At 66.5% G+C, this 18,220-nt stretch overlaps 3 protein-coding genes across 12 annotated transcripts; 2 read left to right on the top strand and 1 right to left on the bottom strand.

Moving 5' to 3' along the window:
• Positions 1 to 67: 67 nt before the first annotated feature.
• UNC45A (unc-45 myosin chaperone A) lies at positions 68 to 6,797 on the top strand. Its single transcript, XM_038184822.2, has 20 exons — positions 68 to 218; positions 644 to 802; positions 1,412 to 1,448; positions 1,553 to 1,728; positions 1,832 to 1,924; positions 2,189 to 2,356; positions 2,630 to 2,798; positions 3,000 to 3,170; positions 3,313 to 3,484; positions 3,712 to 4,012; positions 4,149 to 4,243; positions 4,317 to 4,458; positions 4,646 to 4,786; positions 4,999 to 5,126; positions 5,329 to 5,395; positions 5,493 to 5,606; positions 5,776 to 5,891; positions 6,032 to 6,149; positions 6,225 to 6,380; positions 6,537 to 6,797. The coding sequence occupies exons 1-20, from the start codon at positions 207 to 209 to the stop codon at positions 6,795 to 6,797; spliced, it is 2,796 nt and encodes a 931-aa protein (XP_038040750.2). The 5' UTR covers positions 68 to 206.
• Positions 6,798 to 7,119: 322 nt separating this feature from the next.
• Positions 7,120 to 11,788, top strand: RCCD1 (RCC1 domain containing 1). 4 transcript variants are annotated; one of them, XM_072043486.1, is made up of 7 exons: positions 7,120 to 7,292; positions 7,407 to 7,770; positions 9,558 to 9,679; positions 9,844 to 9,948; positions 10,029 to 10,172; positions 10,254 to 10,283; positions 10,398 to 11,788. In XM_072043486.1, exons 1-7 carry the CDS (start codon positions 7,127 to 7,129, stop codon positions 11,072 to 11,074), a joined length of 1,608 nt encoding a protein of 535 aa, XP_071899587.1. In that variant the 5' UTR covers positions 7,120 to 7,126; the 3' UTR covers positions 11,075 to 11,788. The 4 variants fall into 4 exon arrangements, with proteins under 4 accessions (XP_071899587.1, XP_027322462.3, XP_071899586.1 ...); XM_027466661.3 differs by having other exon boundaries at positions 10,448 to 10,819; XM_072043485.1 differs by having other exon boundaries at positions 9,844 to 10,172; positions 10,448 to 11,788.
• Positions 10,812 to 18,061, bottom strand: PRC1 (protein regulator of cytokinesis 1). 7 transcript variants are annotated; one of them, XM_027466658.3, is made up of 14 exons: positions 17,903 to 18,061; positions 17,549 to 17,681; positions 17,343 to 17,465; positions 16,817 to 17,050; positions 16,566 to 16,736; positions 16,173 to 16,322; positions 15,778 to 15,925; positions 15,509 to 15,645; positions 15,185 to 15,280; positions 14,898 to 15,044; positions 14,355 to 14,465; positions 13,918 to 14,028; positions 13,300 to 13,488; positions 10,812 to 12,052 (listed from the first exon to the last, which is right to left on the bottom strand). In XM_027466658.3, exons 1-14 carry the CDS (start codon positions 17,911 to 17,913, stop codon positions 11,975 to 11,977), a joined length of 1,839 nt encoding a protein of 612 aa, XP_027322459.3. In that variant the 5' UTR covers positions 17,914 to 18,061; the 3' UTR covers positions 10,812 to 11,974. The 7 variants fall into 7 exon arrangements, with proteins under 7 accessions (XP_027322459.3, XP_038040763.2, XP_038040758.2 ...); XM_038184835.2 differs by having other exon boundaries at positions 13,336 to 13,488; XM_038184830.2 differs by having other exon boundaries at positions 13,377 to 13,488.
• Between the last annotated feature and the right edge of the window lie 159 nt (positions 18,062 to 18,220).

Genomic DNA, 18,220 nt, shown 5'->3' with positions numbered 1-18,220 from the left:
GGGCGGTACCGGGGGCACCGGGGGTCGCGCGGGGTCAGCGGGGGTCGCGGGGGGGCCCCGCCCTGCGCTGGCACCTCCGGGCCGCGGGGGGGCGCTGGGGGCTGCGCCCGGCCCCGGCCCCCTCCTCTCCCGTCACGTGACGCGGGCGGCGGCGTCCGGGTTCCCCGGGCGATCGGCGGTGACGTCACTGCGCGGCCGGAGCGGCCATGGAGGAGGCGGTGAGGGGGGGACCGGGACGGGACCGGGCGGGACGGGAGGGGACCGGGACCGGGACTGGGGACGGGAGCGGGACCAGGACCGGGATCGGGATGAATTTGGGGCAGGACGGGACGGGACGGGACCGGGACGGGAACGGGACGGGGCGGGGCGGAATGGGAACGGACGGGACGGGAGGGGACGGGACCGGGACCGGGCTGGATTCGGGGCGGCACCGGACGGGGCCGGGGCCGGGGCCGGGATCGGGATCGGGGCCGGGATCGGGCTCGGGCTGTGCTCGGGGCCGGGCCGGGGCTTGGGGAACAGCGCGGGGCAGGCCGGGGCTCGGGGCCGGGCCGGGGCTCGCGGCGGGGCTCGGGGCCGGGCCGTGTTGGGGGAGCGGTGCCGGTCGCGGCCCCGTGCCCTGGTGCCAGGCGCTGCCGTGCAGGTGTCGGCGGGGCGGCTGCGGGAGGAGGGCAACGCGCTGTTCCAGGCCGGGCAGCACCGCGCCGCCCTGGCCGCCTACACGCGGGCGCTGAGCCTCGACTGCAGCGGGCCCGAGCGCGCCGTGCTGCACCGCAACCGGGCCGCCTGCCACCTCAAACTGGTGCGTGGGGACGGGGTGGGACGGGGTGGGATAGGCTGGGCCGTGCCGGGCTGCCCGGGGCCGTGCCGGGCCGTCCTGTGCTGCCGGCTGGGCCGGGCAGGGCCGGGCACCCTGCGCTGCCGGCTGAGCACCCGCACAGCGCCGCCAGCCCCCGGGCCAGGCACTGATCCCTCCTCTTGCCCCTTCCCCTGCCCCCAGCCCCCGGCTGTCTCTGTCCCATCTCCCCAGGGGCCGCTGTCCCCAGCCAGGGTGTGCAGCCACCCCGGGTGTGCCCCCAGCCAGTCGCAGTGCCTTTGATTTCCCGTCACGAACCATGCCTGGAGCAGGGGGAAGCACCGAGAGCCTCAGGGGCTCAGAGGGGCAGGGAGCACCACCACAGTGGGCACACGGAGAGCATGGGGCTCCTCGGGGACCCCCTGAGGGCTGTGCTCTGGGAAGGGCAGGGCACCCAACCTCTGGTCCCCAGCTCCCACTGACAGTGTTCCCCCCCCCCAACCCCCCAGCTGTTTCCCTGCTCTTCTCTCAGCCGTGGGTGCAGCAGGGGGGGTGAATGCAGCCTGCAGGGACGGTGTGCCAGGCGCCTCCTTCTCACCTGCTCTCTCCCTGCAGGAGGACTATGCCGAGGCGGAGGCTGATGCATCTAAAGGTACTGCCAGGAGTAGCCGGCAGGGACCGGCCGCTGTGTGCCACCTGCCAAGGCAGCCCGGGGCACGCCAGGGGCTTTGCGATCGCTCCCTTGCTCCCCTGCAGCCATTGAAGCCGACGGCCGGGACACGAAGGCGCTGTTCCGCCGAAGCCAGGCGCTGCAGAAGCTGGGCCACTTGGACCAGGCTATCAGCGACCTGCAGAGGTGCATCAGCCTGGAGCCCAAGAACAAGGCCTTCCAGGAGGCCTTGCGTGCCCTGGGAAGCAGCATGCACGAGAAGGTGAGGGGGAAGATGCTGTGGGGTGGCTGCTGCTGCGCATCCCTGCGGGTACAGTGGGTGCAGGGGGAGCAAGGGCTGAGCTGCTCTTTCTGGTCTGTCTCAGATGAAGACCATGTCCTGCACGGACTCAAAGGTGGAGCAGATGTTCCAGATCTTGCTGGATCCTGAAGAAAAAGATGCCGACAAGAAGCAGAAGGTCTGAACTCCAGGGAACGGGGGGCAACGTGACTTGGGTGTTGGGCAAGGAGTGGAGGAGTCATGCCCAGGTCGGCACTGCTGCGCTGTGCTGTCCTGGGAGCCCAGGCTTTCTGCCAGCAGAACACGCTCCTTGGAGACTGGGAGTGGGTCTGGGTGCCTGTGGCTGCCCCAAGGGCTCCCACATGAGGTTCCCTGTGTGCAGGGAGTCTGTTCTGGACTGTTCTGGAGGGTGGGTGACCCAAACGTGCCTCTCTTCTCCTAGGCGGCTCAGAACCTGATTGTGCTGGCGCGAGAGGAGGCTGGAGCAGAAAAAATCTTCCAAAGTGATGGTGTGCGGCTGCTGACGCGGCTGCTTGACACGGCCAAGGCTGACTTGATGCTGGCAGCCCTGCGCACCCTGGTGGGGCTGTGCTCCGGGCACCGCTCCCGGGTAGGTGCCACGGGAGCTCGGCCCTCCTGCGTGCGGGGACCACGGGGACATTTGTGCTGGGCAGGCTCTGAAGTACGGCGGGCTGGGGAGCACTGATGGCTTTGCCTGTGTTGTGCTGTAGCCCTGCTGCTAAACAGCGGAGCTCTAAGCTGTCACCTGCCAGGCCTGAGCTGTGAGAGCCTTGTTGTGGAGGGGAACAGCTCTCAGGAGATGCTGGGGAGTGCCGGGTTTTCCCCCAAAGTCCCCAGCAGGCGCCTGTGCTTGTACCTGCAGACCATGGCCATCCTGGCGGAGCTGGGGGCCCCGCGCCTCTCGGCAGTGCTGGGTGTGGAGCACGAGCAGGTTTCCCTGGCTGCCTGCAACCTTCTGCACGTCATGTTCGATTCCCTGAGGGAGGGACTGCAGAAGGACTTCCGTGGCAAGGAGGACGCGGTGGTGCTGGGTGAGTGGCTGCTGCCCCAGCTGGTGTGGGCAGGCGCTGAGCTGCGGTGGGTTCTGCTGCTCCCTGCCTCTGGGCCTGGATTTACATGGGCTTGAGCTGGGGGTCAGGATCCCCCAATCCCAGCAGCTCCCGCTGGCCTTACTGTGATGGGGTGAGGGCTGTGTGCAGGGCACTGACCGCTGGCCCTGTCTCCCCTGGAAGATTCCTCCAAGGACATGAAACTGCTGATCAAGGACCTCCTGGAGCTGCTGCCTCTGGAAGGGGCCTCTGCACACGGCCGTGACAACGCCCTCAACCTGCTCATCAAGGTGGTGCCCAGGAAGTCACCGAAGGAGACCAACAACAGCATGAGCCTCTGGGTGATCGACCAGGGTGAGTGAAACAGCCTGCAGCATCCCGCTGGGCCATCACACCCCTCTGCCTGGGGCAATGTGTGCCTTGGCTCTGCAGGAGCGAGGTGCCTGCACGTCCCATTTTGCTCCTCGCTGGGTGCCTGAGCTCTGTGTTCTCCTAGGCCTGAAGAAGATTCTGGAGGTGGGCAGCACAGTGTGCGGAGCCCCGGGCAGCCTGCCCGTGACAGAGAACACCCGGATGAGCGCCTCGGTCCTACTGAGCAAGCTTTACGAGGACCTGAAGTGCGACGCTGAGAGGGAGAACTTCCACCACTTGTGCGAGGACTACGTGAGGTGAGCCTGGGGCAGAGGAGGGCTCCATCCTGTGCAGCCAGGAGCATTCTGCTGCTGTCCCTGCCTCCGCTGGGAGTGGCAGCACCCTGTTCCCAGGCTTCTTGCTTTTAGTGGTAAAAGCAGAGTGCAGAGCAGCCGGGACCTGCCATGCCGTTGGTCCCGCAGGGCAGCACGGCGTGAGGCTGGTGGGGATCAGCCTTATCCCTCCTGGCCTTCTTCCCCTGCAGGAGCTGGTTTGAGGGGCACGAGCTGGCCGGGAAGCTGCGGGCCATACAGACGGTGTCGTGCCTGCTGCAGGGCCCCTCAGACGCTGGGAACAGGGTGCTGGAGCTGGAGGGGATCATGGACAGCGTGCTGTCCCTCTGCGCCTCCGTCTGCGAGGCCCACCAGCTGGTGGCAGTGGAGGCACTGATCCACGCTGCTGACAAGGCCAAGCGCGCGTCCTTCATCACGGCCAACGGTGTCAGCCTGCTCAAGGAGATCTACAAGCACAGCGAGAGGGACAGCATCCGCATCCGGGCGCTGGTGGTGAGCGCGGCAGGGCAGGAGGAGCAGCAGTGCGTGGGGCTGGGTGGCTGTGGCGGCTGTGGTGCCATCCTGTCCCCGGTGGGGGGCTGCCACAGGGGCACTGCGGCCTCCAGCCCTGACGCTCTGCTCCTCACAGGGGCTCTGCAAGCTGGGATCTGCCGGAGGCACTGACTTCAGCATGAAGCAGTTTGCTGAGGGCTCCACGATGAAGTTAGCCAAGCAGTGCCGCAAGTGAGTGCTGAGGACGGCGGGGTGCGCTGGGGGGGGGAGTCCTGCAGGGAGGGCTCACGGGGCCGTCTCGCAGGTGGCTGTGCAATGAGGCGATCGACACAAGCACGCGGCGCTGGGCTGTGGAGGGCCTGGCCTACCTCACTTTTGATGCGGATGTCAAGGAGGAGTTCGTGGAGGACAAGGCAGCGATGCAGGCCATGTTCCAGCTGGCCAAGGTGGGCGCTGAGCGCTGTGGGGCGAATGCTGGGTGGGGGGAACGTGCCCGAGTGCCCCTCCTGATGGAAGGGGCTGGGGCTCCTCCTGCGGGGCTGTGGCTGGGGTGTGCACAGGTGGTGCTGAGCGGGCTCAAGCCCTGCTCTGTCCTGTGTCACGGGTGCGACGAGTGTCCCATTTCCCCTGCAGTCAGAGGACAGGAGCGTGCTCTATGCAGTTGCCTCCACGCTGGTGAACTGCACCAACAGCTACGACCACGAGGAGCCAGACCCCCAGATGCTGGAGCTGGCCAAGTACGCCAAGCAGCACATTCCAGAGCAGCACCCCAAGGTGAGGGGGGGAATGATTGCAGGAGCTGTGGGGAGCCTTGGCTCCACGGGACAGCAGGGGGGTGGGATAGAGCCTGGCCTCCGCAGCAGGGACGGGGTGTCCGGAGATAGAGTTTTGATATCTTTGGGGTGATGGCCTCGGGGCTGGGCAGCAGGAGGCAGTGGCAGGTCGGGTGTTGGCTCTGACTGGAGCGGTGCCCCTGCCCGGGACAGGACAAGCCGGACTTCGTGAAGCGGCGGGTGCGCAAGCTGCTGACGGCTGGCGTGGTGTCAGCCCTGGCCTGCATGGTGAAGAGCGAGAACCCGGCACTCACCAACTCCTGCCGGGAGCTGATCTCCAGGTACAGGGGGCAGGGGCAGGGGCGTGGGAGCTGCCCTCTGAGGCTGCTGGCACCCTCCTGCAAACCTAGTGCCTGTGGGGAGCCCGGGCTTCTAGGAGCAGGGGGGTGTCTGGCACAGCCCGGGCCCACTGCTGGTATTGGGGTGGCACTGGCAGCCACCACAGCAGGTTCCAGACTCCGTCTGCTCCTGCCCTGTCTGCAGGGTGTTCCTGGCCCTCGTGGCGGAGGCAGAGGACCGAGGCGGTGTGGTTGCACAGGGAGGAGGCAAGGTGAGGTGGTGGGTGCCACGGTGCCCCCAGCCCGTTCCGTGGGGAGGGCTGGGGCTGTGACCAGCTGTAGGACAGGCTGATGCATCTCCATCTGCAGGCTCTCATCCCGCTGTCCCTGGAGGGCACTGAGGTGGGACAGACCAAGGCGGCTCAGGCCCTGGCGAAGATCACCATCACCTCCAACCCAGAGATGGCGTTTCCTGGGGAGCGGGTCAGTGTCAGCACCAAGGGGCCAAAGACCCTGGTGGTTTCCACAACGGCCTGATTGTCCAGGCCTGGCCACGAGGAGCAGTTCTGCCTTTCTGCTAGGTCTGCCCATACCCCATGCAGGGGCAGAGTCCCTGCCCCCTGGTTTGAGCCCTCCACTGCTCTTTCCACAGATCTACGAGGTGGTGCGGCCCCTGGTCAGCCTTCTGCACCTCCAGCGCACAGGCCTGGAGAACTTTGAGGGGCTGATGGCGTTAACCAACCTGGCTGGCATCAGCGAGAGGCTGCGGTAGGGGCAGTGGGGCCAAGGCCCAGCTCTTCCAGGCGGGGGGAAAGGGGAACCCAGGTCCAGATGGGTGCTGCCCTGGCCAAAAGTGGTGTGGGGGTAGCACTAACGGGCAAGGAGTGCTCACCCCTGGCCTGCTGCAGGCAGAAGATCCTGAAGGAGAAGGCTGTGCCCATGATCGAGGGCTACATGTTTGAGGAGCACGAGCTGATCCGGCTGGCTGCCACCGAGTGCATGTGCAACATGGCCATGAGCAAGGAGGTGAGGGCCGTGCCGCGCTGAGCCGGCGGCTGCTTGCCCTGGGCTGCTGGCCACCTCCCTCCCTGCTGCCTGCAGGTGCAGGAGCTGTTCCTGGCCGAGGACAGCGACCGGCTGAAGCTGATGGTCCTGTACAGCGGGGAGGAGGATGAGAAGCTGCGGCGGGCAGCCTCGGGGACCCTGGCCATGCTGACCGCGCTGCATCCCCCCATCTGCAAGAGGATCCCGCAGGTGGTGAGTGCCCGGGGCGGGGGCAGCCTCGTGTGCCCCCCACCCTGCGTGCTGGGGCTGGCTGTGGGCTGGGGGCCCGCTGCTGTACGGCACCCAGGGGCACAGTGGGGCGCGGTGCTGCGGCTGCCCACGGTGCTGAGCGCCCCGCTCTGCCCGCAGACGGTGCACTGGCTGGAGATCCTGCAGGCGCTGCTGCTCAGCCCCAGCACGGAGCTGCAGCACCGCGGGGCCGTGGTGGTGATGAACATGATGGCAGCCGAGCGCGGCGTGGCGGAGCAGCTCATCGCCAGCGAGATGCTGGAGATCCTCTCGGTGCTGGCCAAGGACCGGGACAAGCCGCGCGTGGCGCAGGCGGCGCAGGAGGCGCTGGCGCAGGCGGTGTCTTACGGCCTCATCAAGCCCGGCCCCGGCCAGGACTGAGCCCGGGCCCGGGCCCGCCCTGCACACGCTGCTCCGGGCTTGCGCTCACCGCACGCACCGCGCTGCACCGGGACCGACCGGGGGCTGCCCGCTGGGACCGGGCCGGGCCCCCCCCGCCCGCTGCCGCCGCGCCCCGGGGTGAGGGGGGGGAGGACGGGGCCCAGCGCCACCTCCACCACTGCCAGTGCCTTAACGGGGGGCGGCACCGGGGGCACCGCACTGAGGCTGCTCCTGAGCGGCGGCGCCGCCTCCGCGCCTGTCTGCACCCCCCCGACGGGGCGGGCCCGGTGCCGCCCCTCCCCGCCCCGTCCCGTTCCCCCCGCCCCGCCATGGCGGCCCCGCGCCGCTCCTGGCTCGTGTTCGGCTTCAGCGCCGAGGAGGCGGCGGGGGAGCCGTCACCGGGCCCGGGGCCGCGCCGCCTGGAGCCGGGCCCCGAGGGGATCGAGGGGATCCGCCGCGTGTGGCCCGCCTGGAGCTACGCCGTGCTGGACACCGGTGAGCGGCCCCCCGGGGCGGCCGGCACGGGGATGCTGCCGGCCCCCCCCGGGCCCCCTCCCGGCCCCGGAGCCCCCCGGAGCCCCGGCGGGCGCTGAGCCGCTGCTCCCGCAGGCGCGGGGCTGGAGGTGCTCGGCGCGGGGCTGCGGCGGCGGCTGCCGGCGGGGTGCGCGGAGGCGCTGCCGTCCGAGACTCACGTCCTGCTGCTGCGGGGGGGACCGGGGGCGGCGGTCGAGGCCTGGCCGCGGGCGGCGGCGCTGCGGGGGGAGCTGCGGGGAGCCCCCGCCTGGCGCCGGGCCCTGCCGCCGGGCCCCCGCCGCCCCCCGCTGCCGCTGCTGCCCGGCGGCTTCGCGGTGCCCCGGCCGCCCTTCTTCTGCGAGCTGCCCCCGGCCCCGCCGCTCCGCGCCCTGGCGCTGGGCCACGAGCACGTCCTGGCGCTCGGGGCCAACGGCGAGGTCTACGGCTGGGGCGGCGGCAGGTGAGAGCCGGGGGGGGTCAGGGGGCTGGGGGGGCGGCGGTGGCCGGGGTGCAGGTGCGGGGTGCTGGTGGTGGTGGTGGTGGTTGGGGGGGCTCTCAGCTGGTAGCACGCAGGTGGAGGCAGGGTTCAGGGCTCCGGTGTCGCCAGCACGCTAAAACGGTGCCGCACTGCGTGGGCAGGCAGCCGAGCGAGCAGCACGCGCACCCGCCAGCACCTCAAGGGCTGTTCTTCATGCTGCTGCACATAAATACTGTGCTAAAGTCATTCCTGAGTCTTGGTTCTTGATTACGTGCAACTGGTCCTGAGCAGCAGCCCTGCGAGCTGCCCCCTGCCCCCTGTGCTGCTCGGGCTCGGGGCAGAGGCTGTCCCGGTGCCTTCCCTCGTGCCCCGTGTCAGGGCTGGCAGTGGGGAGGTGCCTGGGGGTGCAGCAGGGACAGAGGCACTCGGGTTCTGGCCCGGCCCTCTCTGCTCGGCGTTCCCAGGCCGTGCCGTCAGGCCTCAGGTGCAGTGGGGACCAGCGGGTTGTCCGCAATATTTTTCCCTGTTGGTACTGGTTTTGCTACTTGTACCCAAATCTGGCGTTTCCCATACTATTACCTGGGCAGGCTCAGCCTGGCGTGTTGTTGCTGATGCTGTGACATCAGCCGGGTGCCACCGGCCTTACAGGACTCCCTGAAAGTCCCTGCGGGCACTGGTCTCACCCTGTCTGTGTGGGGTTCACCACAGGCAGCACCTGGGTCTGTCCCCATTGAGTTCGACCACACCGGGGGGCCTGGGGTCACGCTGCCAGCCCCGTGCTTGGTAAATGTGTCTGGGTACGGCCGTGCGCCCCCAGCCCTGAGCAGACGTTACCAGCACAGCTGCAGGGTCGGGGTGTCGGTGGGCGATCTGCCCTGACCGTGTTAATTGCCAATTACAGATAGTGACAGGGCAGAAGGGGTAAGTTAGCAATCTCCTTGCTGCTTACGTGAAACAAAGCCAACAAAGATTAAAGCAGAGCTGTGCAAACTGGAGCGTCTGCCTCCCTCAGTACTGCCGATGTGCTCGGGTGCATTTTGTTTCCTGGCCTCAGGTCGCTGGTGTTTGGGGGCTGTTGTCACGGCGGGCTGGTTGTCATAGCAAACAGCATTAGCTCAGCCCTTACAGTTCCAGATATTGCCATATTGCATCGTTCTTGCCTTCTTTCTTTACCTTTAAAGGAAAGGTTTACACACCTCACTTGCTGTCGTGTATTTCAGGATTAACTTTTTGCAGACACTGAATGCCGTGGTTAAGCTTTGGTTACTAGAAAAGTATGAGAAGCCTCTCGTACTTCTTTGTGCCTCTTCCTTCAGCGTTAGGGCTCTGCTGAATATTGCCGTAGCTGTTCGTCTGGGGCCCTCCAGCCTTCAGGGACGATTGCTTAAAGCAGCCCTCAGCTCCCCAGCAGTGCCCCTCTCCTTTCCCTGCTGGTGCTAACCCCGCTGTGCCAGCACCTGCAGCCTTGCAGGTTAAGTTCCTGACATGCAGATCAGCTCAGATATAAATGACACAGCAGGGGCACGTTCGTTGTGTTACAGTTGTGCCGTGTGTCATTCCCTTGCACAGTTACTGCACCACGCAGCCCCCTCCAGTCCCAGCTGTGTACCACCAGCGGCCGTGCCCCGGCCTCCCAGTGCCCTCGCTGCCGGCTGTGGCCCTGGCGCTGCCGCACAGCCGGGGGGCGGCAGGAGGCCGGGGGGCGTCGGGGCTGTGGGCACCGGGTGCGGGAGGTGCCCGTCCGTCTGTCCGCGTGCATCTCCCCACAGGCACGGGCAGCTCGGCCACGGGGGCCTGGAGTCGGAGCAGCAGCCGCGGCTGGTGGAGGCCCTGGCCGGCGTGCCCATGCGGGCGGTGGCAGCGGGCGGGTGGCACTCGGCCAGCATCAGCGGTGAGGGACCGGGGGTGGGGGGTGTGGTGTTGGCAGTGTGGGGCCGGCTGCCCTGTGTGGTCCCGGGCAGGGCCGGTGCTGGTGTCCGGTGCCCTTGAGCACTCGGCCACTGTCGCGGGGTCCGAGCTGTGCCCTGACCAGGGCTGCCCCGTTCGTGCTTGCAGAGGGGGGGGACCTCTACATGTGGGGCTGGAACGAATCGGGCCAGCTGGCGCTGCCCTCCAAGGCGGTGGCAGAGGAGCAGGAGGAGGACGAGGACGCAGGCACAGGTGAGGATGCTGCTGGGTGCAGCAAGGCCGTGCCCAGCCCCTGGGATGGCGCAGCCAGGGCTGAGCGCCGCTGTTCTCAGGGGCTGCGGAGCCGCCGCCCGCCCGGGAGCAGCCGGGCGCCGCCTTCATTTCAATCCAGGCATTCCCGGCCCTGCTGGACCTGCCCCAGGACGTGGAGGTTGATGCTGTCAGCTGCGGGTCCCGGCACACGGCCGCAGTCACACGTGAGTGCCCGGTGGGTGGGTGGGGGTGGCAGCCCCTGTGCTGGGGGCGATGCCGGCTGATGGGCGCTGTCCTGGTTCCAGGAGACGGCGAGCTCTACACCTGGGGCTGGGGTAAGTGAGGTTTTTGCTCCGTGATGGCCCGGTGTGACCTGCTGGTTGCCTTGCCCCTTTGTTTGCTGGCTGTTAATGCTTTATTTGGACTGCTCACCTTCCATCCTTGCCCAGGGGATGAAATCCCTCCTGTGGGCCCCGTCACACAGCTGCTATGTCTGCAGGTAAATACGGGCAGCTGGGCCATGGGGACAACACCAGCTCTGACCGGCCCCGGCGCGTGGAGCACCTGGTGGCAGAGGGGCTGCGGGCACAGGAGGTGGTGTGCGGGCCCTGGAACACCTACGTGTGCGTCCTGGAGCAGTGAGGGGCACGAGGCTGTCCCACGACCATCGCTGTGCGCATGCAGCAAAGGGAGACAGAGGAGAGCTCTGCTCCTGCCCCACAGAGCAGCCCTCGGCCCTTGGAGGTCGGGCAGAGGCTGGGCAGACACCATGGGTGGGTTTCCCCCCCCGGGACCACAGCTCAGGCCGAGGAGCTGTGCTGCTGCCTCAGGCAGCTGGGGTTGCACTAGTGATAAAGACAGAGCAGGACTACATGGGTTTATTAAATCTCTTTTTGTAACAGCTGCGGTAGTGCTTCGCGTTGCATACACGTACAGGTGCCCAGCTGCTCCAGCCCCTCTGGGCACAGGCAAGGTTTACAGAAAGAAGGCAGGGGCTGAAGAGCCAGGCCCAGCCCTCTCCCCCCCCCCTCCTGGCCTCCAGGGTGATGCTGGAGGAGCCTTTGGTCACCCCAACAACCACACAAACAGCAGGGGCTATATACATGGATACGCGTTATTCCCATAAACAGTATATACAGAGTTACAGAGCAAGGGAACAGAACCTGGGGAATAAATAACAGCAAGTGGGGGAGTGTAGTGACAACAAGGTGCAAATTAGTTCTGATCAGGGACAGACACACATACAGAGCTTCATTAACAAAGGTGCAAACGAGCCCCCCCCAGCACGTCGTACCACCAAGCCATGCGCTGTCCTGCCCAGGAGCAGCAGGCGAGAAAGGGCAGGCAGGCGAAGGGGGGCACGTGCAGGGGGACAGGCAGCCCCGCACCAGGGGCTCGGGGATGGGCAAAGGACAGGGGAATCAGCCACCTGGGGGCTCCAGGGGGCAGCTGCAGTGCCCAGCCTGGGGGTGAGTTGAGACCCTCAGCCACAAGCCCAGGCTGCAGCTGTCCTCGGGGGCCAAGGGAGGCTGCTTAGAGGAACCTCAGCTAAAGCAAGCCCTAGCTAAAGCATGGCTGCTGTGCTGTTAAGGAAGAGCCGGGTAGATAATACCTACAGATATATGGAAGGTTAAAAAAAAAAAGAGCCTTTGGTAAGAGGCACCAAGGCCAGCTCTCTGCACTAGGTCCTGTCTGTCCCAGAGCCCTGCCACCTCACCCCACTGCCCAGCCAGGCTCCCGCAGAAGCCACCACCCGCTGCTACGCTACCCCAAGTTTGTTCGCAGTCTTTAATCACAAACAGTCACAAGAATTCCCCAAATAAAAGCAAAAATGGTACAAGTGTCCTTTTCCTTCCCCTGCCCTCGCAGGCAGGAGCACCCCACCCCGCAGAGGGGGGGGCCAGCCAGACTAATGCTGGGCCCTAGCTAAAAGCCAAGCCGAGGGCACGGCCTGGGTGCTGCGGGAGCGCTGCCCCGGAGCAGGGACTCACTGCGGCTGCGCAGGGCCAGAGCCGGGGGCAGCGCCTCAGCAGAAGGCGTTGGTGGTGGTGGAGTTGAGCACGCGGGAGCTGGTGTCACACCTGGAAGCCTTTGAAAGTTCGCGCTGTGGACACAAGAAGCAGGAGACGGGGGGTGAGGGGTGGGGGCCGCAGGCGGTGCTGGTGCTCGGGGCAGCGGCTTTAGGCCACGCTGTGCCCCTGCTGGGCAGAGACAGCAGCCAACACCCCCCCTGCTTCAGGACGGGGCAGGAAGGCAGCTGGGAAAGATCCCTGAGGCTCCCAGGAGCAGGAGCCCTGGGCCGGGAGTCTCATCCCTCCCTCCTGCAGCTGGCAGCTCGCCGCCTGTCCTGGGAAGCGCTTCCAGATCAGCGGGACAGCGAGGGAGCAGGCTGGCAGGGCAGGAGCACAGGCAGGCTGCAAGCACAGGACCAGCCGTGTGCAAGCAGTGCAGGAAGGGAGCGCTGCCTCTGCCCAGCACAGGGGGGCCGGCAGCCAGCACCCTCCCTCCCTCCCCCCGGGCTGCCACAGGCACAGGATCAGGGCCTGATGAGGAACCCCCAGCGCTGGCTGTGTTCCCAGCAGGAAGGGATGGTCCTGGGCATCAGGAGAGGTTAAAGCCTGGGCTCAGTGAGGGCTAAGGGAAGGGCAGAGGCCTCCAGCCAGCAAAGCTCCATCCACCAGCAAAGACCAACCCCCCCCAGCACCCACCTCCCCCAGGGAGCTCCCCAGCTCCACTCCCCCAGCACAGCTCAGGCCAGCAGGAGGTGGGACAAGGCAGGGTCCCTCGGTAGGCTGAGCTGAGGGGCACAGCAAGCCGAGCATGCAGGGGCTGAGGCCATGCAGACAGTGGGAAGAGGACCCGGGGGCAAGCAGGACCCTCCCGCCTTTCTCCCAGCAACCAGGTTAGGACAGCGACAGAGCGCTGCTGCTGCCAGCTGCCCAGGCCCAGGAAACACCACATCAAACCCCGGGGCTCAGTGCTCGGCTCAGGCAGCTGGGGACAGGCCCAGCTCCAGAGAGCAGCCCCGCCACTGGACAGGGCTGTGCCTGGCACAGGGACACACTGCAGGCAGGGCCTGGCTCCTGCAGGGGCTGGGGGGCTGCCCTGGGCAGCAGAACTCCTCTCGTCTCCATCTGTTCCCCCCGGGGCTGCTCAGGGCCACGCAGGATGCGAGCGGTGCTTGGCCTCAGCCGCCCAGCCTCAGCGCTGGGTTCCTGCCGTGCAGCCCCCACCCGGTGCCGGGGGCGCTGGCAGGAGCAGGCGCTCTGTGCAGCGGGGGCCGCGGGGCTGTGGGAGGGGGCGCAGGCCCCGCGCGGCCGGGGGGAGGCAGGTTTAGAAGAGGTGAATTACCGCAAACTCAGAATAGGTGCTGGCAACAGAACTAACGCTGTAGTTACGCTGGGCAGGGGCTGTGGGGGTGCACCCACCGCTCAGGGTGGTTCCGTTCAGCTGCGACACGTTCTCCTTGTTCTGCTCCCTGTGTCCTGGCCGGGGGGGCTTCAAAGCCACGCGGCTGGGGGTCCGAGCCTGACCAAGCTGCTGGAATGGAAGACAGGAGGCATGAACCGAGGGGGCTAGAAGCCTGTGCTAGCCTCGCTGCTCTGCAGTACCGGAGGAACTCCAACCTCCAGGAACCCTTCGTGGTCTGGGGCCCAATTCTGACCCAGGACACATAGGTCAGGTAATGAAGACACCTTCCCCACCCCCCCAAGCTTCAGGCTTGGCCCAGACACCCACCAGAAATCTGGGCTAGGGGGAGTCTTCCTGAATGCTGCCCACCCTCCGTTTCCCCCAGGCTGTGCTGGCCCCACAGACATCCCACCAGCCGTGCAGCTGCCCAGTTGGGGCTGGGACCAAGGAGCAGCCTGTGTGCGCCCAGAGCTTGTCAGGGGAGGCAGGTGAAGCAGCACAGCAAGGCAGGGCTCTCCAGCCCCCCTGTGGGCAGGGACGCCCCAGAAGGGCCCTCACCTTCCCTCCGGAGGGCGGCAGCCGAGAGGTCGGTGAGTGGTAGAGAGTTGCCCCGAAGGCCGAGCGAACAGTGCTGTTGGGGGTGGCGCTGGAGATGGAAGTGCCATTGAGCTGGGGGAAAGCAGAGCACCAGGTGAGGGGGGAGGAAGCCGGGGCTGTGCCACACCAGGAAAGGCACTGTGAAAGCACCAGCCGCACAGGGCCTTCCAGCTCCGGGGCACCCCAACAAGTCCCACCGCCCCCACGGAGAGAAGTGGCCACAGCCCGGCCCCATTCCTGCATCCCTTACCCTGCTGCAACACCCCTGAGCCCTTCTGGCACCTTTGTGAGACTGATCCCAGAGGTGGGGCTCTGACCACCACACACACTGTGTCGTGCCAGCACCGAAGTGCCAGCAGGGTCCCAGCCAAGCCCTCTGCCTGGCGTGGACAGTTTACCTTCCTTACTTTGCCAGGCGTGTGTGGGGTGAGCACGCGACGCTTGATGGGTGTCCGCGGGGTGCTCCCGTACATCATCTCTGCCTCGATCTGGCGGCTTTTCTTCAGGTGCTGCGTGAGAGAGCTGCGCTCACCACCCCGAGCAGAGGAGCAGCGGGGAGCTGGCTGCTCCGCTCTGGGTCACTGCCCAGTGCCAGGGGAAAGGCAGGCTTCCGATGGTGGGCAGCAGCCCTGCAGCCAGAAGCAGGTACTTTGGGGGAGATTTACAGGTAGCCAGAGCCAAGCCAGAGTCCTGGTGCAGCTGAGGCCAAGAAAAAGGCTCAGCACACAGACAGCAGCAGACACCAGTCCCAGTAAGGAAGGTGACCACGTACAGAGCCAGCAGGAAGAGAAGACCCCCGTCTCCCTAGGGAGCTGCCAGCAGCAGATGGCGAGCCCGGGGCTGGGGCAGTTCTCACCCCCTGAGCAGGGCTGGGCCACCAACAGCCTGGAGCCAGAAGAGGCTCCTTGAGGCCAGGAGAGCACATTCAGCTCCGCACTCACCCGCTCCTGCTTCTCCTTCTCTTTCTCCATGCGGTACAGCTGCCACTGCTCCGCCACATACTCCATGAACTGCTGCCCCTTCACCAGGAAAGCGTCCTCATGCTCCTGCTCCCAGGCCTGGACCCTGCTCTCCAGCTCCTCCTGCAGCTGATGGGGACACACGGGCAGAGTCAGGAGGCTGCCCCAAGATACTCCTTGCTGCCTCTAAGTGCTCCACTTCTCCTTGGTCACTGCTCTATGCGTCTACCCAGAACTGCAGCTCCTTCTCCCTCCAGGTCTGAACCTACCTTGGAAAGCATCTTCTGCAGCTTTGCTCGCTGCTTCTCTTCTTTCAGCAGGCTCCCCCCCCGGTTGGCAAAGCGGTTGGGGTCGGTTGTTTTCCTCTAGCATAGAAAAAGGAGGTGAGGAGAGAGGCAGGCACAAAGCTCTCACTGTGCAGCCCCGCACAGCACAGCAGGCTCTGCACCACAAGTTGTCCTGGTGCTCTGACACAGCGCCCCATCCCCTCACCAAGCTGCTAGGGCTCCCCCCGCCTCCCCGCTCCCTCAAGGACACTGCACACCGGAGGGTGGCCCACAGGGCCCAGAGACCCAGCACTGCCTGAGCAATACCTCTAGCTCCAGGAACAGCTTCCAGTTCTCCTCCCATTTCTGGACAGCCTCAAACAGCTCCTTGTGTGTCTCATAGTAGTTCTTCATCCTCCCCACCTCAGCATCGTGGAGCTGGAGCAGGGTCTCTGTGTAGTCCTCTGGAGAGATACAGCAGCAGGTTCAGGAGGCAGTCAGGGACCCGGCACCACATCCAGCAGCACTTCTCTGCAGCCGGTCTGCTGGCAGGCAGCCTGCAGCTCCCCCAGGGGAGTCTGAGAGCCAGCACCCACCATCATAATAGGGGCTGAAGCCTTCTCTCTGCTCCTGGCTGTAGAAGCATTTATCCCAGTACTCAGCCAGCTCCACCCGGATCGCCTGGATCACAGACTTCATGTTCTGCAGCTTCAGCTCCTCCAGACGGTCCACTTCTAACTGCAGCTGCCGTGAGATCAGAGCACAGGCTCAGAAGGCAGCAAGAGCAGAACTGGATTTGTGTTCTGTGTAAGCCAAATTCTAATGAGCCAGTCACCAGCACCTCCACCTGCGAGGGCAGGCTTTGGCTCACAGCACAGACTGCTGGAAGCTGCCCCTGCACTCTGGCTGAGCAAACAAGCGTGCAACCCAGAGCTGCTGCTCCCCTGCCCTCCCCCCTCCACAGACAGCAGGACAGTCCTTAGGTCCTTACAGCTTTCCTAGTTTTGGCTCTGGATCCGGTCATGTGCACTGCGAAGGACTCCCTCTCCTCCGCGGGAACCTGCAGCCTGTCCCAGAGCGCAGTGATCCTGGATCGCAGCTCCATGCACATGGCCTCGTTCAGGGACCGCCGGGCCTCCAGCTGCAGCAGGGAGAGCGGGGTCAGCACCAGAAGGGCCCGATGCTAACCAGGCAGGCTGCTGGCCCTGCTGCAGCCAGCAGAGCAGCCCGTTCATCCTCCCACATCTCCGTGCAAGAGCTCCTAGCAGGAGGCTCTAACACAACGCGGTTACTGAGCGCAGAGCAGCCATGCTCTGTACCACGCTGCCAGGCAGCCTCCACAGCCCCACGGTCACAGCAACGCTGCCTCGAGGTGCCAACGTACCTGCTGCAGCAGGTTCTGGAGGGCAGCGATGTTGTCTGTGGACAAGCAGAAGGCTTCCTCATCCTCACACACCACCTCCCGCTCAAAGCTCGTGTCCGGGGTGTGGTCCAGCTCCTCCATGCAGAGGATGACCTGCCGCTTGATACTGACAAACTCCTCTCGCCTTCGCTCCTGCAGGTGACGAGCCCTGTGAGAAGCCCGTGGGCACCGTCCCCACCCCCCCAGGGAGACCTCACCCACCCCCCGCTCACCTTCTCGGCGCTCAGGGAGGCCAAGTGGCGCCGGTAGCGGTCCAGCTCCTCCAGGCTGGGCACGGCGTTGCTGTCGATGCCAAACGGGGACACGCAGAGGATGTCGCACAGGTCTCGGTCTTGTTCTTGCAGAGCTTTCAGCTCCTGCTGCCTGTCCCTCTTCTGCTTTAACATCACTTGCACGCGGGTGCGCAAATCCTTCTCCATCTGCAGGATGGTGCTCTCCTCCTCTGCCTAGGACAGACCAGAAAACCACTCTCCTCCACGGCTCTTGCGGACCTGACTCACACCCAGAGCTCCTTGAGTGTAAAGCGAGGGACACAGCCCCCAGCTCTGAGCAGAGCTCCCCAGGGAGGTGCAAATGCAGCAGCAACGCTCAAACCAAGGTGCTGCAAGGCACCGGGCCTCTCACAGCCACCTCCCAGCATGGGGGCTGCAAGGACCCACCCAGCCTTGGGCTCCACCGAGCTTTTTGGGGTTTTGGGCGCGCCTGCATGGGGAGCCCCGGCAGCAGCGCGGTGCCCACCTCGAAGGGGTCCAGGCGCAGCTCCCGGCACAGGGCGTCCAGCTCCTTGCGGCACAGGGCGATGCTCTTCAGGAGCCGCTCCTTCAGGCTCTCCTCCTCCGCCACCATCATGTCCAGCAGGCTCTGCGCCGGGCACGGCACGGTGAGAGGTGGGCACCGGGACAGGGGGGGGGGTCAGGACGGGGGGCACGGGGCCCGGCGCTCACCTTGATGTGCTTCTTCACCACGTCGGTGCGCTCCAGGCGCTGCTCCTCGGGGATGCCGATCTCCTCCCAGATGTCCCGCAGCGCCGCCAGCGCGCGGTTCAGGCACGACACGGCCTCGGCCGCCAGCACCTCGCTGCGGGCACCGCCACGGCCCGGCACGGGTCAGCGGCACCGGCACCGGGACCACGGCACCGCCCGGGCCCTCCCGCCGCGCACCCCGGTCCCAGCCCGGTCCCAGCCCGGTCCCTCTGCCGGTCTCCCCCCCGCCGCCCCCCGGTCCCGCCGCCTCCGTCCCCGATCCCGGTCGCGGTCCCCTTGTCCCCGTCCCCCCGGTCCCGGTGCCGCCGCCCCCACCTCTTCCTCATGGCCGCTGCCCGCCCGCCGCCGCCGGTGCCGGGATTCAAACTGGCAGCGGGCGGCGCTGATTGGCCGCAGCCCCGCGGCCGCGTCACGCCGAGCCCCGCCCTCAACCGCCGCCCGGCCCCGCCCCAAGCCGGCCGCCGACCAATCGCGGCGAGAGGCGGCCGCGGCCGCCGCCCAATCGCGATGCGGATCGGCTCCGGCGGCTCTGGCGGGACTCCGCCCCCACCCCGGGGAGGCGTGGGCCACGTGACCCCTCCCGGCGGCGCTCCCGGCTGCGGGCGGCGCCCCAGCGTCACGGCGCATGCGCGC

The sequence above is a fragment of the Anas platyrhynchos genome, chromosome 11 (genome assembly GCF_047663525.1).
Source record: "Anas platyrhynchos isolate ZD024472 breed Pekin duck chromosome 11, IASCAAS_PekinDuck_T2T, whole genome shotgun sequence".
NCBI lineage: Eukaryota > Metazoa > Chordata > Aves > Anseriformes > Anatidae > Anas > Anas platyrhynchos.
The sequence above is the reverse complement of the archived record's forward strand: the minus strand, read 5'-3'. Positions and strand labels throughout refer to the sequence as shown.